At 44.2% G+C, this 26,031-nt stretch overlaps 1 protein-coding gene across 1 annotated transcript in view; it reads right to left on the bottom strand.

The window, feature by feature from the left end:
• LOC108573691 (discoidin domain-containing receptor 2) overlaps positions 1–26,031 on the bottom strand; it is a 116,487-nt gene that overhangs the window by 73,290 nt on the left and 17,166 nt on the right. The window contains 1 exon segment of the mRNA XM_017936169.1: positions 4,126–4,357. Coding sequence (XP_017791658.1) covers positions 4,126–4,357 — 232 coding nt within the window.

A 26,031-nucleotide genomic window follows, 5' to 3' on the forward strand; every position in this document is an offset into this window, starting at 1 on the left:
CTTCCGCGCTAGACGAGGCTCTTTCGTTCTTCCTGCACTCGTATTCAAAGTGCAAGGAGCAAAGGGAACGAACGCGTGCACAAAGATCACATGCCGGCCAGATTGAGGCTGCAGGGTAAACGTTCTCCCTTATCCTCCTTTAACTTCCGCTCCCTCTTAAATTCTCCCCGTCTTACCTTCACTCTCTCTTTCTCTCTCTCTCTCTGTTTCCCGTATCGAGCTATATCTCGTTCCTACTGCCGTTTCCACGCTACTCCTTTTCCCCGAGCTGACTGTGAATCCAGCGTCTGCTCGCCCGCTTTCAGCGAATCTGCGCGAAAATGGGAGGAACGACTACTGCGAACGGAATTGAGGGAAGAGGTCGCACGATCGAGTATGTTGTGTGTATTTGAAGAGAGAGGTGTAGGAGTGTACGTGTTGGTGAGAGAGAGACAACGACACGGGGAATCACCAAACCATGAAGAATATCAGAAGCCTCTTCCCTTTCTATGGCGATAGAGGCTCGTCGAATAACAAGGCACACGATCGTGTGACGGAACTTGGCCCGGAGTTTCAAAACTACTTTCGCGACACGGAGCTTTTCCTCTGCGGGTATCGAAACGTCTGGGTAAGTTATGACAGCTCGATGAAGGGGCGCGGCTAACAACGCGGAAGCGTTTAGACCGCTTTGCTTGTGTCGCGAGTTGTGTTAGAAGCTTTATTTTCTGTTTGCGTTTTTTGGAAGCCTGGAAACACTGAAATTTCATTGATGGAAGTTGGAAGAATCGTTGGAACTTATTGTAATAAACGTAGTTTCTCCATCAAACAGTCTCGGTATTCAATTATCAAACACAGTATTACGAGGTATTACGCCTGCAGTTTCGGGGAAAGATACTCGAGAGGAGTTTCAAGCGGAAGAGCACACACCTCCAATCGAATGTTTCACGCATACGGAATGCAATTTTTCCGATATTCAGGAGTAAAGTTTAACATGTCGGGCGGTCGAGTGGTAGAGCACGCGGAAAAGCGCGTTCATTTGTCGATTGAAGGGAAACGAAACTATCGACACGAGGGTGTATGTTCCGTCCACTTACGGTCGGCGGATCCGTGCTCGCGCTTCACCGAGGGATCGTTTAAATCGACGCGTCCGCGCGAAGAAAGGAACACGGTAGAGATCGAAGAAAAAGAGAGAAAGAAATGGACCGTGCCTCGTTACGATTGATTATGACCGGGCTGTTTCGACGAGCGGAATAAATGCGGTCGCTCCGCCGTGCATCCATTAAAATTCCATTTGCCAACACCCGGGTCGTGGACCGCGAACAAAAGCTTCTCTCTCTCTCTCTCTCTCTCTCTTCGTGTTCTCGATACCGGCCGAGGTATCGACGTACAACACCGATCTATTTCTCTTTTGATTACTTCGTTCGAACGATTCTTATTAAAATTTCCGCAGAAATTCCGGCGAAATGTGAAAATCGTATTATCAATGTTTCCCCATTGTCGTTCGAACAATGAACGAAATCAGGTTCAACGAGGTTTATCCTTTCAATTACGAACGCGGCGAAGACGATTTGCATTTTTAAACAGGACTTTATAATCCTGTTAATTATGTTTTTTAAATATGTACCGAGAGAGGTAGGTACTAAGTTTGTACGGTTAAAACGCAGGAGACGAGGGAGAAGAAGATGGAAAGTATAAAATTGTTACAGAGTTAAGGTTTTGTTTCAGTTAACAGAGTGTGGAGGCAGAGAATTTTAAATACGCTGTTTCGTAAGAACAAGTTCATTTCGCAGTATCTTTCAGTCTAAAGCGACCGTACCGTTAGTTAGTTCCAGGAGAATCCGTTTAGTCTTACGGGGAACGTGTGCGCACGTCCGTGTTCTTATGTAACGAGAGCAGAAGCGAACATTTTAGTGAAAAGCCAGAGAGAACGCCGGAGAATTAACCTGCGAGATACGTCTAAGCGCGGGGAAGTAATGAAAGTAACGCAAATTGAATAACATTTTCGGCTGAAAGACTGTCATTGATAAGATTCTATTCAACTAACGTCTCCTCGAAAATTTCCTCCGTTCGAATGTCCTTGAATGGTGAGTCTTAGCTAGTTTCCTGGCAATTTTTTCAGAGCCCTCTTCATTCTCGTCCGCCATATTTACGGGAAAGACAAATGTAGAAATAAGATAACGATGGCATCGCATTTCCTCCATGGCTAATTTAAATATGACAAGCCGAGTATACAGTCAAGCGATTGTTTAATGCAGTTTCAAAGAAAAGCACCAAATTACAAAGCACTCAATTTGTAGCGTTTCAAAGTTAATTTTCTTCCATTTTCAAAATTTCAAATTTTCAACTCTGTCAATATTTTCCTGCACCCTTCATTCATCTCCAAAAACCCTAATCTCGTCAGAATCTTAATGTAGTTTCGGAGAAAAACACCGAGCATTACAATAGCACACAATTTTTATTTTTTCAGAGTTAATTTTCTTCCTCCTCCAAAATTTCAATTTTCCAACTCCGTCAATTATTCCCTTACACCTTCATTCATCTCCAATGACTCTATTCTCACGGAAATCTCGACTGACCTTCTCGATACTCCTTCGCAGTCTCGTCCACAAGCGTGTATCCTCCTCGAGAGAGCGTGCACGCGCGCGTAATAGTAATTTAAGACGACGGCTCGAGGAGGCCTGTTCCCCGTAATTTCATCGACGCCGGTAAATCGCTTTACCTGGCATGATGTATTTTGACGAGCTAATGGATATCGCGTACAGATTATCATGCTAAAGAGACGTTAATTAACACGTCGCCTGTTGTAACGACCGCTTACACTGGCCGAACACAGGCGGCCGGTTGACGCGCCATAGATACGCGTCCAACGACAGCCTGTAGAGGAAGAGGAAGGGAGAAACGACGAGACCATTCGAGAATACAAATGGTGGAAGGCCTCGGGGCCTATCGAGGGCGAAGCTTCAGCGCGATACGCGCAGATTTTCCCGTTCAAAAGAATGGAATTGCGCGGCGGCGACACTTTCTTCCTCCCCTTCCCTACGCCTCTCTCCCTCTCTCTCTCTCTCTCTTCTCCCACTGGAGCCAGGCTGAAACTGTAATCCGATTTCCTTGACGAGAGCAATTATAGAGAGTGGCACCGCATTAATTCTGTCGGTACGGCTGCTGCTTCTCGCTGCGAAATTGCTTTATAATTGGTCGTACGTATAAAAATCTGTCCGTCGCGATGGCCGAGCTGGATAAGGAGGAATCAGGTTCGAGATCGAGATCCCCCGAATGTGGTAATTAAGGCTGGTTTCAGGTTAGAAGCTCGATTGCCGTGATGTGCGGCGCGAGATTTAAGGTATCGCGAGTGTTTCGAAATAGTTTCTTCATTACATCGTTATTGTAAATAAGCGTACAATTATTTTTGCAAATTTATGTAACAAGTATACTCGGTTATCCCGCGAAGTTAGTTAGAAGTTCACGGGCCACCTACGATTAACGTGATTCCTCGTTCAAGCTTATCACAGGGAGACACCGTTCACGTGGTGCCTTTAATCACTCTTGAAAGAGTTAGCCGGCGAATATCGAAGAAATTTTAAGTAATAGCGCTTATAAAGTTTAAGGGTAGTTTCCAAAGTTGACCCGAATAATTTTTTCGCAAAATAACTTCCAGCTGATGCGCGGTATTAAAAACTTCCGGTAAAGTATAACGTCTGCGTAGAAACGACCGAGAGTTGTCCGACTATAGACGATCTATTACTACTTGCACTATTCTCTACTCTCACTTCGAGATTTTCCAAATTTCTCTACTGCACGTTTCGAATTAACTCGATTATTTCCTGGCTTCGAAAAATATTCTAACAAATCGACGTCCTTCAGATCAACATTCAACAAGATCGCATGTCGAATGATCGTAGCAAGCGTAACTGAACATGCAACCACGATCGATTCCTCCAAGTTCAACCGAATCTCCCTACGCCACGAGTTTCTCGGCCATCGTCACGTTCGTAACGACTGTAGAATAGACAGTGGAACGGCCGCGAACTTGAGGTAAAAAGAGGGGAAAAGAAGGAAGAGGAAAGAGAAGAGGGAAAAAGTAAAAGAGATTCGACCGTTTCGAATCGATCGACAGCGAGAGTGCAGGCAAAAGGTGTGTGTACGTACCTCCATGCCACGTCGATTTCTCCATCGCACCCACTTGTTGAACCCCGGTCGCCAATATTCGACGAAGTACTCTTCGGTGTACTCGACCCCGTGGCCATTCCCGAACCTTCCCTGGGTCCTGGTGGACGTCAGCGTGCGAGGATTGTGCAGATTCACCTCGAGGTACTCCTTACCCTCCTTTGTCACCATATTTTTCGGGCACCAGGCGCCGCCACCCTTGTCTTGTCTCAGCCTGGCAAACCGAGGAATTACCACGAGAATTATTACGCCACAGGAATATTTGAGAATATTTTTAAAACCTGGCACGTTAAACACACACACTACTACATCTATACACGTTACAAAAATAGCGAATATTGACAAAATTTCACCCGCAATTTTACCAGAAATAGCGAATTTTACATTTCGACTTGTTCGTTGAACAATTTCACCTCTGTTCTCGTGTCAGGTTAGCAGAAAACATATTTTCCTGACCTGGTGTTTCAATACGCGTGAAAAAAAAAAAAATAAGAATAATTAATGGCCGCTCTTTCCTCTCTGTCTCGCGGTGTTTTTTCGTCGAGCTGGTTCCACACCGCGATCGACGGGTGTTCGTGTATAAATTAATGACGGTGCGCGATTGATTTACGAGCGACCGTTTAACCGGAGGTTTTTTTCACTATCGATTTTCAGTTATTTGTAATCATTTATATGTATCGAGCCGCTTTTCGCGGTAATGGCTTCCGACGCGAAGGGAGAGAAAAAACAGGAGGGAACGAGTGAGAGGTGGAACGATGACGGGTGGCATGGTGGCGGAGCAGCAATCGGTGTTTAATCATCGCGCACGGTTCTGACCCATTTACATCGTTCGCCGTGGAGAACAACGGAAAAGCAGTTTCGATTCCAGGCCGCCTCGTCGACGTTACCCGGAACAGAGTTATTATCGACGCTTCAGTATCTACACCAGCGCAGCTTGATCAGCATTAACGCGCTCGATCTTCCAAACATACCCCTCGGGGCAACTTTTTCATCTAATTGAACCCTACCTACTGCAGATTCAACGGAAGCACTCTCGAAACGACGATTTCCGAGTTATTCAACCGCACGTTACACACACTGTTCGTCGTAGTCGTCGGTGCTCTTGTAATTTCGACGATCTGCGAGGGAAAGTATAAATCAATTTACCCGACAGATGTGTATTTAATATACTCGAGAATCGAGGGAGATGAAAGGCACAAACGGCGAGACTGGAACTCTGATTAACATATTTATACACTTTGATATTTACATTGATCTCACATATGCAGAATGTTGGACTTATAATGAACATCGAAACTGTTTCCACTTGTTAGGGCTTGCGGTTGATCTTTCGATCGTTCAAGCGTTGCCGATTTTTACACGTGTGTGCCGACTAATGTTCTAAGGCTACGAAGGACCAGTTTCTTGATTGAAACACTAAGTTTTTATTTTATGTTCTATTTTCTACAACTAATTCAAGAGGTGTTTCTCTTGCGAGTGGCCAAGTGTTTCTGCTGGAGTCTCTGCGGTTTCCCTCGACGAAGACTCCTATTTTCCTGAAAACACCCTGATTGGCGATTTTTCCTTTTCTAAATCACCAATCAGTTTACTCCGGTGCATCGCAACCTCGCTCCATTTCGCCCTTAGCGCGTTATCTTAGGGAGAAAGTGTTCGGTGGACGGATGCGTGGGAATCCTGTGGAATCTCCGCTTTTCTAGGCTTTGTTAAAGTCAAGTGGCCCATCAAAGTCGTGGGCCACTTTTCTATTTTCCGTTCGGAGACTCCAGGATTTATGGCAGGGTCTGGTCCTATGGACTAAGTGTCGCAGGCAACGCAATAGACACTTGTGGTATTTTGAGAAAGCGACATTTGCCTGCGACGGCGACCACCTGACTCGCTGCCGTAAATCCGGCTACAGGATACGCCTTAACACCACTATTATTGAAAGTAAAAGGAGTTTATACGATTCGAGTTTATTTCGATATTTATTTTGAAAGTTATGTCAGAATTATCGAAATAAGCTGGTTCATTGTTTCACAAATATTTCATTATATTTACATTGTTTTGATTTACATGTCAGGTTCTTGTATTTCTCTTCATGTCGACTATAACGTCACATTGGTATAAAAAAGATGACCTTTAGAGAATTTTCTTTTATAGTCATCAGATGCGCGTTAAGAAAATATTAAAAATTCTCTTAGCAATTTTTTCTAACTTTCAATAATTTAAATGTCCATTAAAGTGGGACACTCTGTATTCTTCAGGAGAACCTCCCAAGCGTTTCTCTGAACGATACGCAACCATGGACACCTCGGAGCAGCGGAAACCCATAAATTCGGATACGAAAGGCGTTTTTAATTCAACGAATCTGTGGCCCAGATTCACGCGAGGTATCCAACCGGTAAGGAGACACCCAGAGTCGACTTTCCACGCGTGTACACTCTAAAAATACCGCTCCGCTCCGATAACAAGATCGCATTATATACGAGCCGGAGATTCTTCGCCGGATAAGAAAGTTCACCGGTGGAGTTTAATTTTAAGCTCTATTTATCCTGCTCTCAACGAGCTTTCGGAGTTAAGGATATTGGCGAGCAGGTCGCAAGAGTGGCTTATTATCACTCGCGAGGCTCCAAGGGAGGCGCACTTGGTAGCTCTCGCGATACACAATTTCCTTGATTTTCAAAGCTCGTTAGCCCGATAATCGCCTTGAAACGAAACCCTATACACCCCCAGCGAACCGCCAACTTTTTCCTCCCCTCCCCGCCTTATCCGATACCGCGCGGATTCCCTTCGTCAATTAAAATTAACGAAAGCTGACCCCTGGACGCAGCTGACCTCTGCCTCTGACAGGCCGCGATACTTTGTTTCCATCCTCCGCTGCTAATTAATCTATTATTCCGCTGCGATTTGTCGTTGTTGGCGAGTGAAGCCTAGTTTCGGAACCAGGTATGATAATGCGACTCGTTTGTGATTTTCGACTGATTTTCCCCAGAATTAGGTCACTCGGTGAATTATTACAAAATTATTAAGATTTTGAAAATGTGATATTAAAAATATCGACTAAAAGTTTGAAGCTGTTTATCAATTTGAATTTGGAACGAATATTGCGAAGATCAATAGCAATTTATACCAATTTTCAATATTACAAACAAATTAATTAAACGAAAAGTATGTAAAATACTGCGGCAAAAGAAATATGCAAGACGTGTGCAAACAGAAATACAGAAACTACATTTCTCTAATTTTTTAACGAGCAAAGAAATCACCACACAAGTTTTTCTTCTTTACTCTTCATTCTACAGAAGAAACACACATTTCTGAACATCCACAGCCTACTTATACATGTCTCTACCGTTACGAACCTTCCTCTCGTCGTTTTTCCCCGCCGGTATCAAAAAGCATCTTCCAGCCCAGCAACCTATTACAGTTATTCGCCAAACTTTAGCTCGGAGCAACCGCGAGTACTCGTCGTAAACTCCGGCCAACTTCCTTCCTCTAATTACACTCTTTTATTCCGTAATTACCAACAATTACATATCTCGAAACCAGCACCGCGTCTATTTACATTCACCGATCTTTCACCGTACCCACACTACAAATCCCCGAGCAACGATCCCCGCTTATCCCCGACGGGATCAGAAAGGAAAGCTCGCGAGCGTCAAAGCAAAGAAGATTCCCTTCCGCGACGAAAGATTCTCAGCGTTAGCGGTAGAGAGAGGAGATCGAGAGGCGGTGTCGTCGATTCCAGTGGAAAAGCGCGGAATTTCCCACGAGTGGACGTTACTTCCTGCGTATCCACGTTCCGATCTGGATAGACGGCGTGCATGTGCGGCACAAAGCGGCAGAGAATCTCCATGGAAATATTTCAGCTGGTTCGGTCGTCGAGCACTATCATACAGGCGGCATACCCGCATGTAAACAATAGACCAGGCGAAACCCACTGAAAGCGTTTGCGGTTAATTAGGCAGCAATGCTGTTAACAATGTCCTGGCTTCGTCCCTGGCCCCCTTCTCACTCTCTCTCTCTCTCCAGCTTCTCCTCCTCTTCACAACCCCTTTTCGTCTATCCCGTCCGCAAACCGAGCCAGTCGCAACGGCGAAATTCCCCGCAAACGCAGCCGCCTCGGCCAGGATTTCGTCCGAATAAAGTTATCCCCGAGTCCTGCTCCTTCAACCGGCTGATTCCACGATCGCCTCTAAGTCGTTAATTATCTGTCGTTCCTGCGGGCTAATTACGCCGGCAAGGAAAATTAGCGGCGGCGGGGAGGGATCGGTGAAAATTTCAACAACGATAGCGTCTGTGCCCATCTCTTCTCCACGGTGAAACGAGATTTCTGACCCTTTTCCCATGCAAAAAACGTCTCCGCGAGGGAGGATTAAGAGAGGAAACTGGGTTCTTCGCTGCTTGAAATTCTCTTTTCTTTTTTGAGCAGGTGTTTTGTAGATACGCGAGTTGGTTGAAGGAAGAGTGCTCGAGTTTCGTTACAGAGTGAAGTGTTTAGTGGCTCGCTATTTCCATCGATGTTTTGCAGTGCTGAGAAGTGTCTTACTATAATTTTGAAGATTGTTTCACTGTTAGCTCGTCCCATAATTTTCTACCGAAAGCGGAAAGTATTTCCATCAAAATTCAAGGAAATTCTATAGCGACAACATAATGATGATACCAAGATAAAAATAAATTGTCTTTCATCAAATTTAAAGGTTTCTTGAATTACAAAATTCGACACGAACTTGTAGAATGACCTAATAGTTCACGAATACTTGAAACGATACTACTTCTAACAATCTTAACGATAAGCAGAAAATTGGCGATAACACGCTGAACTTAAACTACCTTCCTCCAGGAGGAACCTTTTCGACATTCAACACCGAACATAATAACGCAACTTGTTGATCACTGCTCCGCTTTTAAGACCTTGCAGGCACAGGTACCTACTTAATAGCAACGGTGAAGAGCAGCTAATTAATTACGACTCCTCATAATGACGGGACATTTACGTTTCTCAGCATCTCCTAATCCTTTTAAAATTTCAAATCGCGAACGAAGCATCGCGTCACGATTTTTCCTCCCCCCTAAAAAAGGATCCTCCGTTAACGTTCGGCGAAATTTCTGGTCGAATCTATTTACGGTCTTTGTCCGCTGAAATTACTTTAATTTGCCCGTAAGTGGTTTACAACTCTCACGGAGGTGGAGAAACGTTCGCCGTGCAAGTTTCAATGGAAATTGTAATCGCTTCCTAAGAAGCACGCGTTCCGTCGCGTTTACGTAATCGGATCATGGCGGGCAAACAAGCCCAGAGAGTACGTAGCACGATAGCAACCGCGTTACAACGGTTTCTTTCGTTAACGGCGTCATCAACGTTGGCCAGATGCTCCGCGGAGTCGCTGGTAATAAGGAGAGAGAGAGAGAGAGAGAGGGTGAGGAATCGTAAGGAATTCCCTTACGTGCTTTCACGGAACCGGGAGGGAAAAAATTCGTCGTCGGGGAACAAGCCGCGGGTGGAATTGCTTCGTTTCAAGAAACAGGAAACACGTAAAAGAGGTTCGATAGGTGCCACTTAAGGCTCGTCGAACTTCCTTTAATCATAAACTTTTACGCGCCGCCGTAAACAGCGATCGTAACAGCTTGATCGAACTTCAAAATTTCCTCGTGACGTTCTCGTGCTCCGCGAAATTCTTCCTGAGTAGAATGGGCGGTCGACTGTAGGAAATGAACCTCTCCATCGAGTGTCCTAAATGCTGTCGTCGAGGTCGTTCAACGTTAAACCTTTAACGTTCAAATTTTTTGCAAATTGTGGAAAATAAAATTGTTAGTTTTGGAAATACGTTTCTGTAATGAAATTGTGCCTGAAACGAGTAGGAATAAGTTTTTCATTATTCGTCATGCTGTAATTTACGTTCTTGCGAAAATAACAAGGGAAGTGAACGAAAGTAACTAAAACGCACGTTAAATATGAGTTGAAATTTTTTTCTCTTATCTTTCTAAGCTTTCTTTAATTTTGATGTTCGAATGATTATGAAATTCAGCAATCTCTTAATTCTCAGAACTTGGTTCTATTTCTTAAATACTGAAACTTCTCCTTACGTTCTTAGGCTTCTCTAATTCATTCTTTGCGTTCGAATTATTTTAGAATTCTCTTGCAAACACTCTCATCATTTCCCTCGTTACTAATTTCCCTCTCGTTAAGTTTGCACAATGAACGAAACACGACGAGCAATCTCCATACCATCCACCCGAAATCCTCTAAAATTCCATTTAAAAAACCCACATCGGACAATGTTTTTTAATAAAATCCAATCGCAACAGCAATTGCAACGCGTTCGCGTCCGAGCAACTGGTTCGCCGAATCGAAACGGGGGTCTTTCAGCTTCACGCGCAATTAAGAGCACGGGAGGGTATACGGTGCTGTTTTACGGTGGAATCGCGTTATCCGGGGATTCTAATTTCTTGGAAAATAGTTACGGAGTTCGATCCTAATAGGAAGCCAATAGTCCCGGGCGAAATTTACGGGTAGCAGCCCTGGTAACCAACCGACCGAAGCGACCAGCCTTATGGCTCGACCACTCCAAAGTAGCCTCGCTGAGAAATGCGCCAGAGTGGAAGCCCCGGCCGACCAGAGAGGCATTACGCTGCCTCATCAGTCGAAAGGTGCATTAGCATTGCTAATGACCTGCGATCGTTACCGCCACACGCCGCACACCAACCATCTTCGCTTTCGCATCCCTTCGCCGCAGACGGCGTTTGTTATTCGAAAATGGGCCATCATGCTCGGTGTCCGTAAAACTGACACCTTAGACAGCTGTGTTAACCGGCCGACGATTTATTTTTAAAAGCCTCAACCTCGGGATTATATTCCAACGACGAAGGCCAGTGTCACGGTGTGACAAAGGCGGTCGTGTTAATTTTAAGGACGTGAAGTATTCGGGAACGAGCAGCTCGGGCACGAATAGGCATTAATTATTCAGAAGGGACGTCGCTTAAGCGTCACGAGGTAATTTTAGTGAAATTTATGTATGACGTGATGCGAAAAGAATTGTCCGATGGGTAATGGTAATCATTCTCGAGATATCGAATTTTGACTGATTTCTGACGCTAACTTTTAGGGCTGTTTTTACCCCTTCGATGTAAATAACACGTGATTGAATGTTTTTTTTGAGAAACGAATCGTACGTAAATTTCGTCAAAATTGGTGGGAGACACTTGGAGATGTTCTCTTGCTAGAAAATTAAAGGAGATTAGCCCTCTACTGTCTCTGAGACTCCGCTGATTTTCTTTTCTTCCATTCTATTTAGAACTCAACATTATTGTGCGGCGGTCTAGCACAGCGGTCCGAAAAGCTACCGAAAGACAACGGCTGTCGTGTGCTTGTGAGAGCGGTGTGTTGGCCACATAGTCGTTTGTATCTATCATTTTGTTTTTCCTATTTTCTTTATTAAATCTTACAACGTTGACCCGTTGTTGCTCCCTTCTCCCTGTTCACATTCTACATTGTCGTATTAAAATGAAATTAATACGACCAACCACTCTATTCTATAATGTTATTAAGAAAATGTGTAACAAAGGTAAATTGGTAAGAAAAGTTGTCAGAAATGTTCCGGAGTTTCGTAAACTTCACAACGGACTTTGCGTCCCAAAAACGGTGTCTCGACAGTAGAGGGTAAACAATTCTCAATTTTTCGCAAATTACTTGGACAACCTGAATTTTTCTACTCGAGCGAGTAAAATCCTTGTCGAGTATCTCCGATGAAATTTTCCATCGACTGAACAAATTCAACCCTCGTGCTGTGAATTTATGACAACACCAGCTAAATAACGAAGGGAACAACGAGCCGACAAACCGTGCATATACAAATCGAATTACGAACCGTGCTTTCTTTCGCGCGGAGAACACCGTGAATCAATACCATCAGCGTTGTGCGCGCGAGTGAAAAGAATTTACGGCGCGGTCACTTTCGACGACTTATTCCCCGGATGGCGGCGATATTCGAGCCACGTTCACGTACCAGTCGCTTTCTTTTATTATCTGCTCGCGTACGTGCAGTTTCGCCACTCGTCGCGACCACCACCGCCAACTTTTCCACCGTCTCTACGACTCTGTCCGCGCGCGTTCGACGCCCGCTGGAATCTAATTAAATTTTTCTATAACAGGACTATATCGATGATAACGCTCGTCAACGGGGGGTACGCGTCGACCTGTCTCGAGTGGAAATGCTCTAACCGAGTGGCGGAGCGTGGAACCGGGGAACGTTTCGACGAAAACTAACGTTCTCGCTAATTAGACGCGAAACGACCGACTATTACGTTACGCGGCGAGCTCGGGAAGACGAACAGCCGCGCATGTGACGCTTGAAAATATGTGTTCTGAGCTAACAAGCTGGGGAATGTACGAGATGCTTTTTTCAAAAAGACGGTGAAAATGGGAGAGATGAAAAATATTGCGCTGATGTTGCCAAACGAATGTTTCAGGATGGAATGAATGTTGTTTCGTTTGGTAACTTTGGAAGGTGAGTTAACCCTTTCGTTATTAGTGGAACGAGTATATATTTTTGGTCAAAATTGACCTCGATTTAGTATCCATTATAAACTCGATGATCGAAATGTGAGAAAGAAAGAATTTAAAAATGCAATGGTTCATTTATCGAGGGATACTGTTATTAATATAGTCATTATAGGGTTAACTCGTCATTGATTAGCTAATATTTAGAAAATATTCTAAGTAAAGTAATAGTAGAAATATTCAGTAACGTAACTAATAATTTTGATCAGGTTTTAATTGTAAATTGGAGAGATTTAATTTCTGTTTGAAATGTGAACCCAGTCGTCGAGTTGGTGTTTAGTGTCACCAATAATATTTTACTCAACAGATATCATTTTTGGTAAGGAGACCATCCTTTTTATCGTTAAACCTGCATTTCATACAGTTTGATAGCAAAAGGAATCATAGATGAAACAGATTGAGAACAAGAGGTCCGATATTTTATACTTTCAGAAATGAAGGCGTAATTTAATCTCTGAATGCTCATTTTCCAAATAACCAACACAAACACCACCCTCCTACCCTTGCATTTCAAGCTTAACATTCGGTAATGCACAACTCGTAGTTCATGCTTCAATAGAGTCAGAACAAAATCTGCACAAGTGCCGTTTCCCTCGAACTCCCTTTTAAAAAACGACGAATTGAATCTCACGATACCATACTCCCGAAGCAACGTAATATTTTTCAACAATGGCTCTCCACGAATGTTCGAAAGGGTGTAAACAGCTTACGAGTTGCAACGAATGCTTCTAAAAGTCCTCCTATCTCTGGCATTGTTATTTTCAATAATTCCTTTAAACAAACTACACAATAATAACGTTAATACAAATCTGCAGGTAAACAGATACCTACCTGCGTTACTAATACAGCAGTTATTTACGATTATCTCCTATACAACCTCCAACTCGCTCGGTTCATCAAACGCGACCAGATCATAATCCCAGAAAAATTCGCAAAAACCCAAAGAATTCGTGGAAACACGTGAAACACAAACAGCACTGTCGTGTCCTCAAACACGAAACACTGACGCAACCGACGACCCCCCCACGTTGACTTGCGACACCGGTCTTTACCAGCCAATAGAAACTCGCGAAAGGGACCGTACTTTGGGAAAAGCGATGATTGGCCCTGTTGCGTCGTGGACTTTCGTTTTACTGTGATTCTCGGTTTTCAGGTGTGCAGATGTATATATAGGCATTAGGTTGGTTCTGATTGGTGGTTGTGTTATGGAGGTGGAAAACGTGGTGTGTTCGGCTATTGGTCGACGAAAACTGTGACCTTTTGGGAGACGAATGTTTTATGGTCCTGAGTGTTTTTGGGACCTATTGTCTGAGTGTCACGCTGGTGAGTCCACGGGGGGTATATTGCGGTCTTCCGAACGTCGGCACCTCGGTCTGGCGGCCAAATGTGACTAAATGGCTTATTACTATAATCCGCCGAACCGAGACTTCGTTGCGTCCTCATCAGGTCGCAACAGGCCCTTTCCTCGAACCTACAGCTACGGAAAAATATGTATAAGCAGCCCCGTTTAACGCAGAATCAGTCAAAAACAAGAAGGAGCCTTGTAACAAGAAGCCGAACCACGGCTCTACAATAAAGCAACTTACAACCGAACAATCACGCTAAACATATTCATTCCAATCTTCATCCCATTCTGCATTGAGTTGAAAAAAAGACCGAATAAATAAGAGCACGGTAGGAAAGAAGCGCCGAAAGGGAAATCCTCGAATCCATCGAACAATTCTCAGCTGTCGATCCGTTCTAACCTATCGAGCAATAAGAAACACTCTCTCCCGAGCCACGTTTCTGGGTACCGAGCAGCGCATGCACCGGTTTCACAACTCCCCGGCTGATTTATCGCGTTTACGCAACGGCACGTGAGTGGGTACACACGAAGAACAGTAGCGCACAGAGAAGCCACGTGTTGCTTCCCTTCGTCTTCGTCTTCCGACCAGTGGACAAATAATTCCGGTCGATCGCGAGGGGAGCAACGGCAACCAGTCGCTTTCGAAAGCTGCTGACACGACGGTTGCGTTACAAAACGCGGCTGAACCTAAGTACGTACTTACTTACTCCGTATCCAAGAAATCCCTGTTATTATCACCGATCCAAGAGACGTATCCCCTAACTTTTCCAATCTCGCTCGCGCTACTTGTTTCGCAGGTCAACGAGTCTTCGCTCGATCGAATATTTTCGATGGACTATCAAGAACTGCTACACGGCGACGCAGATTTATAGAGAAACGGTTGTTACGGTGTGCCAATGGGAACAAGGAGAGAGAGAGAAAGAGAGAGAGAGCAGACGAATATAGGAGGCAACGACGTTCTTTTACGCTCGCGCGCACATCTGTCCCCGGTTCGTCGCTGTTACACAGCCAGGACTTGCGGGAACGGTTATCGAATATGCCGGGAACGCTGCCGCCGAATATGCCATCAGCCAAATGATCCGTGAAAATTCCGGCTGGCCCGGCACGATTTTACGCGAGCCTGATCGAGCCTCCCTTTTTTTTTTCTACCCTCTGTACGCTAGCGTGTGCGTAGATGGGAAGGTAGAGATCGAAAAGCACGAGCTAGGCTGGAAGAACGGGAGAGGAAAAAGCTGCAGCTATACCGGAACCGTCGATATTAAAGCTTATAGTGAATGACAGCGATGCTGGATGGAACGGCACGGATTGATTCTGCTTCCATTTCGAAGCGATCCGTGGATCTCGATACGGAGCACTTGTCAATAAATAGAGCCGCTCTCTCCTCATACCGATATCCCTTCTCCCTCTTTCTCTTTATGTGTAGTTATATCGCGTTCGGTGTGTGCTCTTTTTGGTAAATCGTCTTGAAAATTCGCTTGGACGTCAATCACGAGGATCCGAGACATCTGGAGGGTTACTGCGGAACGTTTTAAGCCATCGAGACGGACAAATAAGGGATACGAGGTTCCTGGAAATAGAGCTTTCGAGAAGGTGTTGTCTGTTTGGTAGACGAGAACAGACGTGTGACGAATTTAAAATTAGATCAGGTATATTTAGGGCCGCGTGAAGTGCCAGCTTTCTGTGAGAGGATTAAGCACTATGTATCAACGCTGTTCCGTTTTCAATACTTCCAATGAATTTTTTTGCATTTTTACGCCAGAATAGTAGAACAGATCTATCGATCACTTTTTTGGGAATTTGGATAGAAATTTGAGAAAACGTAGGATTACAGATCGAGTTCCTGTTATTTTGTACGAAGCTTTATATTATACTTATCAATAAGAAGATGGAAAATATTTAGATAGACAAAGATTGTACGCAATCTCCTCGTTCAAACTCAGCCAAATTTGCACCAGATATCACTCACTTAATTATTTCTATACAAATGTTCTCGTTCAACTGAAACACCGTGAAAATGAAAATCACACTGGTCCCCCATGAAACATTCACCGAAGTCACTTCAATTCGCCGGGAACTTATCGTACACGAGGTCTCCCACTTCTGAATTAGACCTCGCTCCTCGAATCTATTAGAAGGAAATGGCGCGATTTTTCCTCCGTCACGACCCTCCGGGCTGTTTGAGTTTCCTGAAGCCCGGCGACATCATGCACGGGGATGGCAATGGCAACGGGGTCGTGTGCGGCGATCCTTTTTCAAAGTCCGCCGTTAAGCACGATAAACGGGATGAAAAAGCGTCGGCCTATACATTTATAATACCGCATCGCCTTATCTCCCGCCTTTCACCAACCCTTAGCGGTTGGTTACAGATGGCGGGAGTCGAGACAACATCCGGTACGATCCCAGGAGGCTGGCTTCACAAGTCAAACTCAATCTGCAAATGGGACGATCCCATTTTCGTCGCTTCGACGCCACTTAACCGTTCGTCGACGACCTCTCACCGCCCTCGGATGCGGGCCAAGTATCAACTTTCGTGAAGGGTTCGACGGCGTTGTCGCGTGTTTCGTCGGATCGGGGAGAACCGTGGACAATGCGTTCGTTTGATGGGAAGCTGATCAGACGTCTGGGTGTAAGCGGAAGATGCAAGATACACAGTAGTAAATTGAACGTAACGTGGAGGTCGTGTCGGAGGATGCCGAGGGTTATCACGATAGGGTAACATGTTTGGGGCGTGTACAGTGTTCCGTACGGAACAACGATTCCCAAAAAAAACCATAAAACGGGACCGTCAGACGAGCGTACCCCCGTAAAACGTTTACCGAGCGACAACTTAGCACATTTTTACTATCCACTGTACCAATTTTCTAATTAGCAAACTAGTCTATTCCTTCTCTGATGTCCGATTTCCTCTCCTACTGAGATTTTCCAAAACGCTCTCTATCGCTTCTCTATCCTCTTGCAAATATCCTAAGACCAATCGCCGAATTTCTATCGTTTCAATATTCTACCCCCAGATTTTAACTCCGCCTACACCAACTCTCATTTTTTGCACTCCTCCAATTTGTCAGTCAGTCTTCCTCAGAACATCAAACCATACATTCCGAAAAACGATCAGCCAAGTCTGTTCTAGAATCACAACTTGTACTCCGGATTCTCGTTAGTTCTCAATATAAGACATTCCAAGTCCCGTATTCGTGGACCGATACGGCACCACGTACAGTGAGGAGTTGTAATTACGAGTTTAGGTGGTGTAAGAATTTGGGTGGTTAGTATGCTTGGCTTAATTTTGACGCTTTTAGAATGGTTTGATGTGCTCTTTCTTAAGTTTCTATAACGAGTGCGTACAGTGTGCAATTTTCGTGACACAATTGATTAAATCTTGTATAGGATTACTTATTAACTTGTTTAATTTGGTCTCTTTTAGAATGCTTTGTTGTGCTCTTTCTTAAAGTTTGATGGTGTTTTGTAACAGTACGTAAAACGAGTGCACAATTTTTGTGACACAACTGATTAAATCTTGTGTCGGATTATTTATTGATTTGTTAAGTGGGAAAGATGAACTAACTGAATATGAAGGATATGATGGTTTTCTTATTTAGGAATTGATATCATTATGTCTACGTTAAAATAAAGTCACTAGTTCGATTTTCTACCGATTCCTAATTATGTCAATAAAGCACCTACTCTTCGAGGCAGCCTTATTTTTTTCGAACGCGACAAATATGCCATGCGACCGTGCGAACATCAAATATAGAATATCCCAAGTTAATCTAATCGTACCAATTACACTGTTTTCCAATTCGTTTACATTATCAACGAGAATGATCCGCTGTGCCACTGACATACTTGAATTTAGCATCGCAATCAAGGATTAGCATAACAACTAGTCTTCCGTGCAAGAGAAAACATCACGCAACGTTGAACAAACATGAACACAAGGAAGAAAATCACGTTCACAGTGTTCTACAACTTTCCCCTCCCGCCAAGTGAAACTGGTGTTGTATCGGGTTCAATCAGGCTCGAAACTTTCTCGACTCGCTCGATTTAATATAATTTTGCGTAACTTATCACATCGTGAACTCCTCTTGAAACTCGACTCTTTCGATATTAACTCCACTTTGACACCCGGATCGATCACACCAAGGACGAGTAACCTTTAAAGCGTAATAACCGATCTATTCAGCCGCTCTCGTAAACGTTCTACAAGAGCCACGCTGGAAAACAAACTCGACAAGCCAACCTGATAATAGCCTAAATCCCCTAAATCCACGACTTCAGACCACCGGGGATGAAGTATACACGCGACGACGACGATATTGGATTATGGGAGTTACTGGTTGTTAAATAATTAATAATCCTTATTTGAAACTATAAACTTTTTATTAGACACAAGGAAGCTTCGCTTTTCTACTTGATGGCAAGAGGACTGTATGCAGACTGAAAGTGCTCCTACGCAACGCCCTAAAATTGCCTACGACCCCGCTTGGGACCGAAGAGCCTTGTTCCGCAGCGTACCCACGGTTCAGCTTTCCTTTTTTTCTTGCCGTTTATACGGCTCTTCGGGTGGCTAGCAATTTGTACAAGGGACCATATCCGAAATGCAAATTGCTGGCACGTTTATGATACGCAAGTCGGTACAGCCGTTTTTGAGAGTTGGTTCCTTTCTAATCCTCTAAATGGTATCTTTCAGAGTTTTTTCGTCCTCAACGGCTATAATTGCAGGTATCGTAAATATGAATTTCCAAAGGGCCCCGAGACCGGACCCAGTGGCCATTGACCAGGTTATGTCTCGGGACCCAAGCCTGGCGGAAATTCCACCACGTTGCCAAATTGTCAATTATAACGCCTTCCACCCCCACTGACACTGTCTAGTCCGCACGGACTGCGTTTCGAGCGCACGGAATAGGTAGATGTCAATGGATTCATCATTCGATTGGCTTAGCCAATTACCAATCAGGTGACTAGACTGACCCCCGATTTTCCCCGGTCCGGAAAATTAGCGACGACGGAAGTCTACGAAAATTAGAAAGGCAGTTAAGATCAGAACTTTCACCAAGACACACTCAACTAAACAGAACACTACTCACTACCAAATAGAATAAATATATTGTCTGTCAAAACGCATTCTCACGCCAAATCGTGGTAAGGAATAAACGAGTCAACGCGGTGTTGAATAATCGAGTCAAGGATGTACGACCCTTGTAGGCGCGAACTGCTACGGTCCGTGCCTCATCGCGGTGTCTCGAAAACAGCCTTTTGTCACGTATCATAAACATTTAGATCTTTACTAAACAGAGGTGGTAAGGCTAAACGGTTTTCTCCGAACGTATACAAAAGTAATATATATATACTTCCTAGTGTCGTCGATTCACTTTAGACGCTGGATTTTAGGAATTATCTTTATTTGTTGATAAGTTTTCTTTACACTGTTGGATATAAATTGTAGGTCTAAACTTCCTTGTTATGCAATGCTGACTGCTTTCGTCCTTTTTCGAGGCCGCTTTTATATTGGGGTTTTTGGGAGTTGCGGGTGGGGGAATTTAGGAATGCGTTCGTTAGGTAAGTGGATTTTAGGAATTATCTTTATTTGTTGACAAGTTTTCTTTACACTGTTGGTTTTGCGGATATAAATTGTACGGTCTAAACTTCCTTGTTATGCAATGCTGACTGCCTTTTTCGAGACTGCTTTTATATTGGGGTTTATGGGAGTTGCGGGTGGGGGAATTTAGGAATGCGTTCGTTAGGTAAGGACCAGGAATGTGTAAGGATAATGATCAGGACTCGTTAGGATTGAGGGTTCGATGGTACGGGAGAAGAATTGCAGGGACAATGGTTAGGTAACGCACCTGGGATAAGGATCTGTAAGCATGGGAGTCGAGGGACAAAGGGATGAGGATTCGACACTAGTAAGGCGTTAGATTAATTTTTGTTATATCTAACTGACTGATAAATCTAACAGACGACACTCCAACGATAATGAAAATGTCCCCGCGAATATGAACAATGTGCTTCCTAATTTATCGCGGCCGAATTTAAATAAATTTTCCAGGAAACTTTTGCACGCTCCTGACTCGACCACGTGAATAATCGCTGTTTAATCGACGCTTCGACTACACTCCTCCGGTTTCGCGGAACAAGGAGAATTAGCTGGAAAAGCAAAAAGTGCAAACGTGAAATGTAGAAACTTTCCGGCGAAATAGCCGCGAAACACACCGATGAAAACTGCGTGGCCGGACATATTTCAAGCAGCGAAACAGTTGGCGAAATATCGCCGTTGACTTTGTCCACGGCGAGTATCTATCTCGCGGGGGCTGTTAAGCGCTTCCGCTATGTTTCTCGTCGTCCTTCTTTTTTCTATTAATTTCGTTTTCGGTACACGGTACGCGTACGAAGCGCGTCGTTAGAAACTTATACTTTGGGAGAGCAGTGCGATCCAGCCGGCTCGATATCGGTTGTAAAGCCCCGATCGCCGTTCGTTACCGAGGATTTCGCTTTCCCCAGGATTTTTCACGACGACAAAGGGCACCGGGGAAACGGAAACATCGATACGTCGAAATGGAGGGGAAAAGGGAGGAACGAGGCTGGAAAAAAGAGGTTAGAGCGACGACAATGGTGAACGTTTCGCGTGGAAAATAAAAGGGTGAATTGTATTCTTTTCGGCGATGCAAGGATTTCGCTGTTTAAAATAGAGCGTACGGAACACCTTTACGTTTTTAAATTTGCTACAGGGAAGATCGTGACGTGCAAGCGTAACTTTCGAGCAAGCTACGGCGTGAGTTTCGAGAGTGGAGGGTTTTAAGTATGTGAGCACGGGGTCGGAATGTTGCACGAGAGGGAATTTCATAAATGAAAAAGTTGCTGCATGTTTAAAGCAGTAATATCGTTAGCGAATGCTCGTATTATGCGGCGAACTTCGGAAGTATTGAATAGTCCGATAAACGATGAAGCTACCGAGAACATCCTGTGAGTGCTGAGCTAAACTTCTCGGATACGGTGGAATCTAAGGTAATGTTTCACCATCGGTGTGTACTGCTGAACGAAAGTTTGGAATCACTGTGCGCTCCATGAAATTCGGGAATCTCTGGGAGAAAAGCTTGCCAGCATCAGTATTGATAGCGAATTAACAAGGAATTTAATCCACGAAATTCTTAATTCATAATTGATGGCGAATTAAGTGGGAATGAGTAAGTAATTCGAAATTTTCTGTAAGAAATCGCCAATCCATAAAATTTGAGAATTCGATGTGTAAATAATTCAAAATTTTCTGTAAGAAGTCTTCAATTGGTAAAATTCGGGAATTCTTGAAGAAAAAGATCGAAAGATTGAATAATTTCCAAATTTGTCATTCAAGAGCCTCAATTTCTCGCTTTAAAAGACACCAGACAAATGGAAACAAAAATGTAGAAGCAACCTGTATGTAGAGGTAATAAAATTTCGAAATTTTTCTCAACTAATTAACACTCATTCGGGACCATCCTGCGTTGTTTCGAGTATGCAAACAGGGCTGGGTACGTTTACAACGCGGAGTAGCGAAGCCCATTAAAGAAAAATGAAATTCAGCCCGTCTAGGAGGCATCGAATATTCCATGCGAGATTTACCAGTGTTTGCGAAGTGAAATTGCCGAGGCACAAAGCTCTCCGTGGCGCACGTGCATAATGAAAGCTTCTCTAAACTAAAACAGGGGGACAAAGTTTCGGCTCGTCATATATCAGAAACGACAATCCGCAAAAGTCATCCCCGGGACTCGACCGGAAACTCTTTCGTCGCCGTGGCTCGTACGTCGAGATACGTGATTCCCCTTTCATGAGACGACAACTTGCTGCAACAACTTCGAGCTCGTTGTACCGACTTAAACTTCCCGCTATCGTGCAAAGCCTAAATTCAATCCTGGCGGAACAAAGTTTTTCCGGAAGAGACACAGAGGGAGAAGGCTGGAGGAGCAGGGGGTGAAATGGCCGTGCTAGGTCAGTAACGACGTCAAACGAGATTCTTTTCCCGCGCCAGCACACGCCGACAACGGTTGCTTACGTTCAAGTTTACATTAAGAGAGGTTACAGACACCTGGGAACCTGAGAATCACGATTTTTTGGGGGAGAAGTTTAAGCCGATTTTTCTTTGCTTTTGTTCGAAAATGTTAACCCCTTGACGTGTGATTTCTTCTCCTGACTGTGCATCTAAGCGTCAGCTATTTAACGTTTTAGTAGGGTATTAAGTAAGAAAAGCCAGTGTATTGTTGATTAATTCAATTTGGCGATCTTCTAATATAACTGTTACTAATATAACTGTTTTTATCAGTCAAAATCGTGGCACGAGCCTGATTCGTTATTGTACATTAAGGATTCCTAAGCAAAAAATTTCCAAATTTCACGACGCAAAAATTGAAAAATCGAAGAAGCCGCGTATCAACCCTTTAACCCTCTACACCCCAATTTTTCTTCGTTCACTAGATGAAAAATTGCAGTGAAATTTAATCGAGACCTAAGAAACATAAAATGTATCCCTAATTTCACAAAGATGAAAAACAGCCCTAAATACAAGGTCCCACTCCCCCCAAAACCTAAACTTACACTCCTCCGCCAAAAGGAAGAAATATCGTATCTCTCCGCGTGTTCCCGAAACTTCCCGTGAAGAAATCCTAATCGTCGGGAAAGCGGACCGATAACGGTTTTACTAGCTTACCATCGGCGCCTCGTAAACGTTGATTTCGATTCACCGGTCGGGTTCTCCCCGGCTGAAACGAAATCCAGATAAAATTGGATCGCTTTAAATTCGATTTCGGCGTACACGCGAATTTACGATCGCGCGAACAACGGGACGAGTGAGGGAAGACGCGCTCCGCGAAAATATACGGTATGTGTACACGAGTCGGAGAAAGAACCGTTGGATATCTCCTCCAGGGTGAGAGAAACTCGTGGAAGAAAGCTGCTGGAACTCGATAAGAGTAGACGCGCGGCGGCGCGTCACCGATGATTGCAAATAGAATTCCGCGTTATCGTTAACGAGAATTTCGTGGAGAAAGGAAGGAACAGGAAGCCTGGGAATAAAGAGAAACGCGGCTCTACCTACGTTCGATACGCGCGGCCTGCGCGATATATATACTACAACGATGAATCGAGACTGAAAATCGAGAGCGTATAGCTCGAGAGCACATCGGGACACGTACGCGGCCGTATAAAGAGGCGGAGGGACCGCGTTCACACGCTCCGCGCGCGGAACGCGGAAGCGACGAAATAGATTTTCGTTATCGCGGCCGTCCTCCGCCGCGCCGCGGAATAATGCCGGCCCGAGGCAGATCGACTGGTGAACTTCTTCATGGAAATTCGATACCTTGATACGGTTTTCCCTCGTTACTTTAAATCAGAAAATATCACACAGAGCGACCGTGTCATTTCTACCCTCCCCAACTATTTCCGCTCGTCAAACTCTATTCGCGCTCCTTGCGAATCGTGCTTCGAGCGAGGTGAAAGGGATGCTTTGTTTTGTGGTTTCTGAATTAAGTAGAGGTAATTGTTGCGACCTGATTAGGACACAACGAAGCCACGGTTTCGACTTAGTTACATTTGGCCGCCGGACCGAGGTGCCGACTTTCGGCAGGTAATCATACATCCCCCGTGGACGTACCGGCGCCATAAACGAACAACAGAACACTTGGGACCGTAAACCTTTCGTTACTGGGGATCGAATTTGTTGCAATAACACGCCACATTTTCCACCTCCATAACTGTTTTTTGCACGAATTCGCGATGCAACGCGATCAACTTTAATAAAGACGGCGCGTTAGTGAAGGTCGTAAATCTTCACTTCGATGTTTCGACACCGCGTATCTCGTACAGTGATTTCCTTACGATCGTTTCCGGAGGTAAGGAATGATAATTGGGATGTGTCTTTGGTTTGTGTCTTGTTCTCGTGAAGTGTCTTTTTGAACTGCCTCCTTTTGCAGGTAGAAGAATAATTTGTTTGATCAAATTGTGCACCATTAACGGTCAACTGATACATTCCACTTTCATTCAAATTAGCATCTTTTTGATTCGATAAATTCTTGGTACATTTTGGCACGACTCGCCTGCATTATGGCCTACTTTAAATTCATACAGCTACGTACCACGGTTGCATTGTTAGACCATTATTAGCTGCATAAATTAATTCGTATTATACAGCAACGACGAAAAAAAAAAAAAAAAAGAGAAATTGACAAAGCTCGACTTGAATGAATTAAAATCCTCGTATTCTTGAAGAATTGAAACGGTACAACGAATGGAAATATTATTTAATATTTCGAATAATGAGAAACGAGACTAAACAAACGCGAAATACAACTTTCTCGTTTAATAAAAGCGTCAGACGTACAACAGAATTTGGTATTAAAATATGAAATTAAAAACGTATTCAGATGTCACGACAGGAAACTCGTTAACGAGAAAATAGTCTCAATATCCCGCGACACATGTAATCTCGCGAAACGGAGAATTATTAAAACAACAGAAATGCGAAATAACGTAACCGCCAATCCGTTGTCCCGGAACAATCGTCCATGCAAAACACGTAGTAACGCGTGAACCAATTTCTCGAATTGCATTTCGCGTACGCGATATTTGCAATCTCTTTGTAACGTCCGCGAACACCGCTATTCCGTATATTGTTCCTATTAAACAAAAGGAGCACTCGTCTCATTACGCTGGTTGCTCGATTGATATTTCGTTATCGCGGTGCAAACAATTCCCCGTAATTTCCACGCGTCGTTCGAAAATCGTGTCTCGATGTTTGCAACTTTTCCATTTCGACGCTTCGTCCTATCGCGTTACACTCCGGACCAAGTTTTTCCCCTCCGCGTTCAACGGCCGATTTCCCTCTTCCAATCGCGAAAGAATCTTATGGAAAGAACGCAGACGTCGGCCTGCCGCGATTTACGGTAAGTATCGATATTCAATAACAGGCCAGTCGTCGTCGATGGACGACACTGACCTTAAATAAAACTAAAAGCACATGGGCGTACCAGCCACGGCTTTGTACGAACTTTATGCACCGGGTGATCGTAAAGTTGCTAACCCCCTGGGCGGCTGCGAAATCGCGTTCCTTCCGCCGATACGAATTTTCCTCCTCTATTCCCGGTGATTTTCAATTCTGATTCGGGAAAACTGCAGGAACGAGAACGGTCCGAGCCGACGATAAACCTGTCCTGATACAATTCATCGAGGATTATTAAACGGTAGGAAAAAGTGCAAAGAAATGTAAGTTCGTCTGGTAGCTGGACGATGAATTATCTTTTTTCTTCGTCAAAGAGTAGCAGAACACACACACGCGCACGGAGAGAATTTTCTATAAAGTTGGACGCGAGGAAATCGAAGTTCGTGTCGATAGTGCTAGAGAGCTGTTGTCTAGGTGTACGTCAATATTTGAGGCCCGTGAAACTGGATCGAAATGTGGACAAAGACTGTCGCATGAATATGGATCGTGTGTAGTGTCCTTCTTGTGCTTCGATGATTTCAAGTGTTCCGAACAATTTTCCGGCGTGTTGGTTGGACGAAATGAAATTCCCCGTGAAGTAATCTCGTAGACCCGGGAAATATTTTCTGATCTGCTCGGGGATTGGATTTTATTAAATTTCAAACGTGGGAGTCTGGCGAATCTGTTTAACCCTTTTGCCTCTGTGAATTCATATGTGATTTTCGCCGCGCGGAATCGATTTCTTTTGAATTGCAAACTTACAAATTTTCTGAAGAAAACAAATTTAGTTTCTCTAAGCCTACACGAACAAACGAGAAATCTCCGCGACTCGTTTGTACAGCGATCCACCGCAGTTCCCCGGGAACTCGCGGAAAATCGGAGAACGCAGGTTCGACGCGTGGCGTCCCCATTGCCCGCGCAAAAAGCGCAAACTGACTTATCGTGTGAGCGTGATACCTCCGGGCGGTCGGTGACCCAGTTACATCTTAACGACTATGTTAATTTAACGAAGGCAAAATGTCGCGTTTAAAGCGCGGCTGGATGTTATCGCGGTTGGAACGGCGG

The sequence above is a fragment of the Habropoda laboriosa genome, unplaced genomic scaffold (assembly GCF_001263275.1).
Source record: "Habropoda laboriosa isolate 0110345459 unplaced genomic scaffold, ASM126327v1 scaffold151, whole genome shotgun sequence".
NCBI lineage: Eukaryota > Metazoa > Arthropoda > Insecta > Hymenoptera > Apidae > Habropoda > Habropoda laboriosa.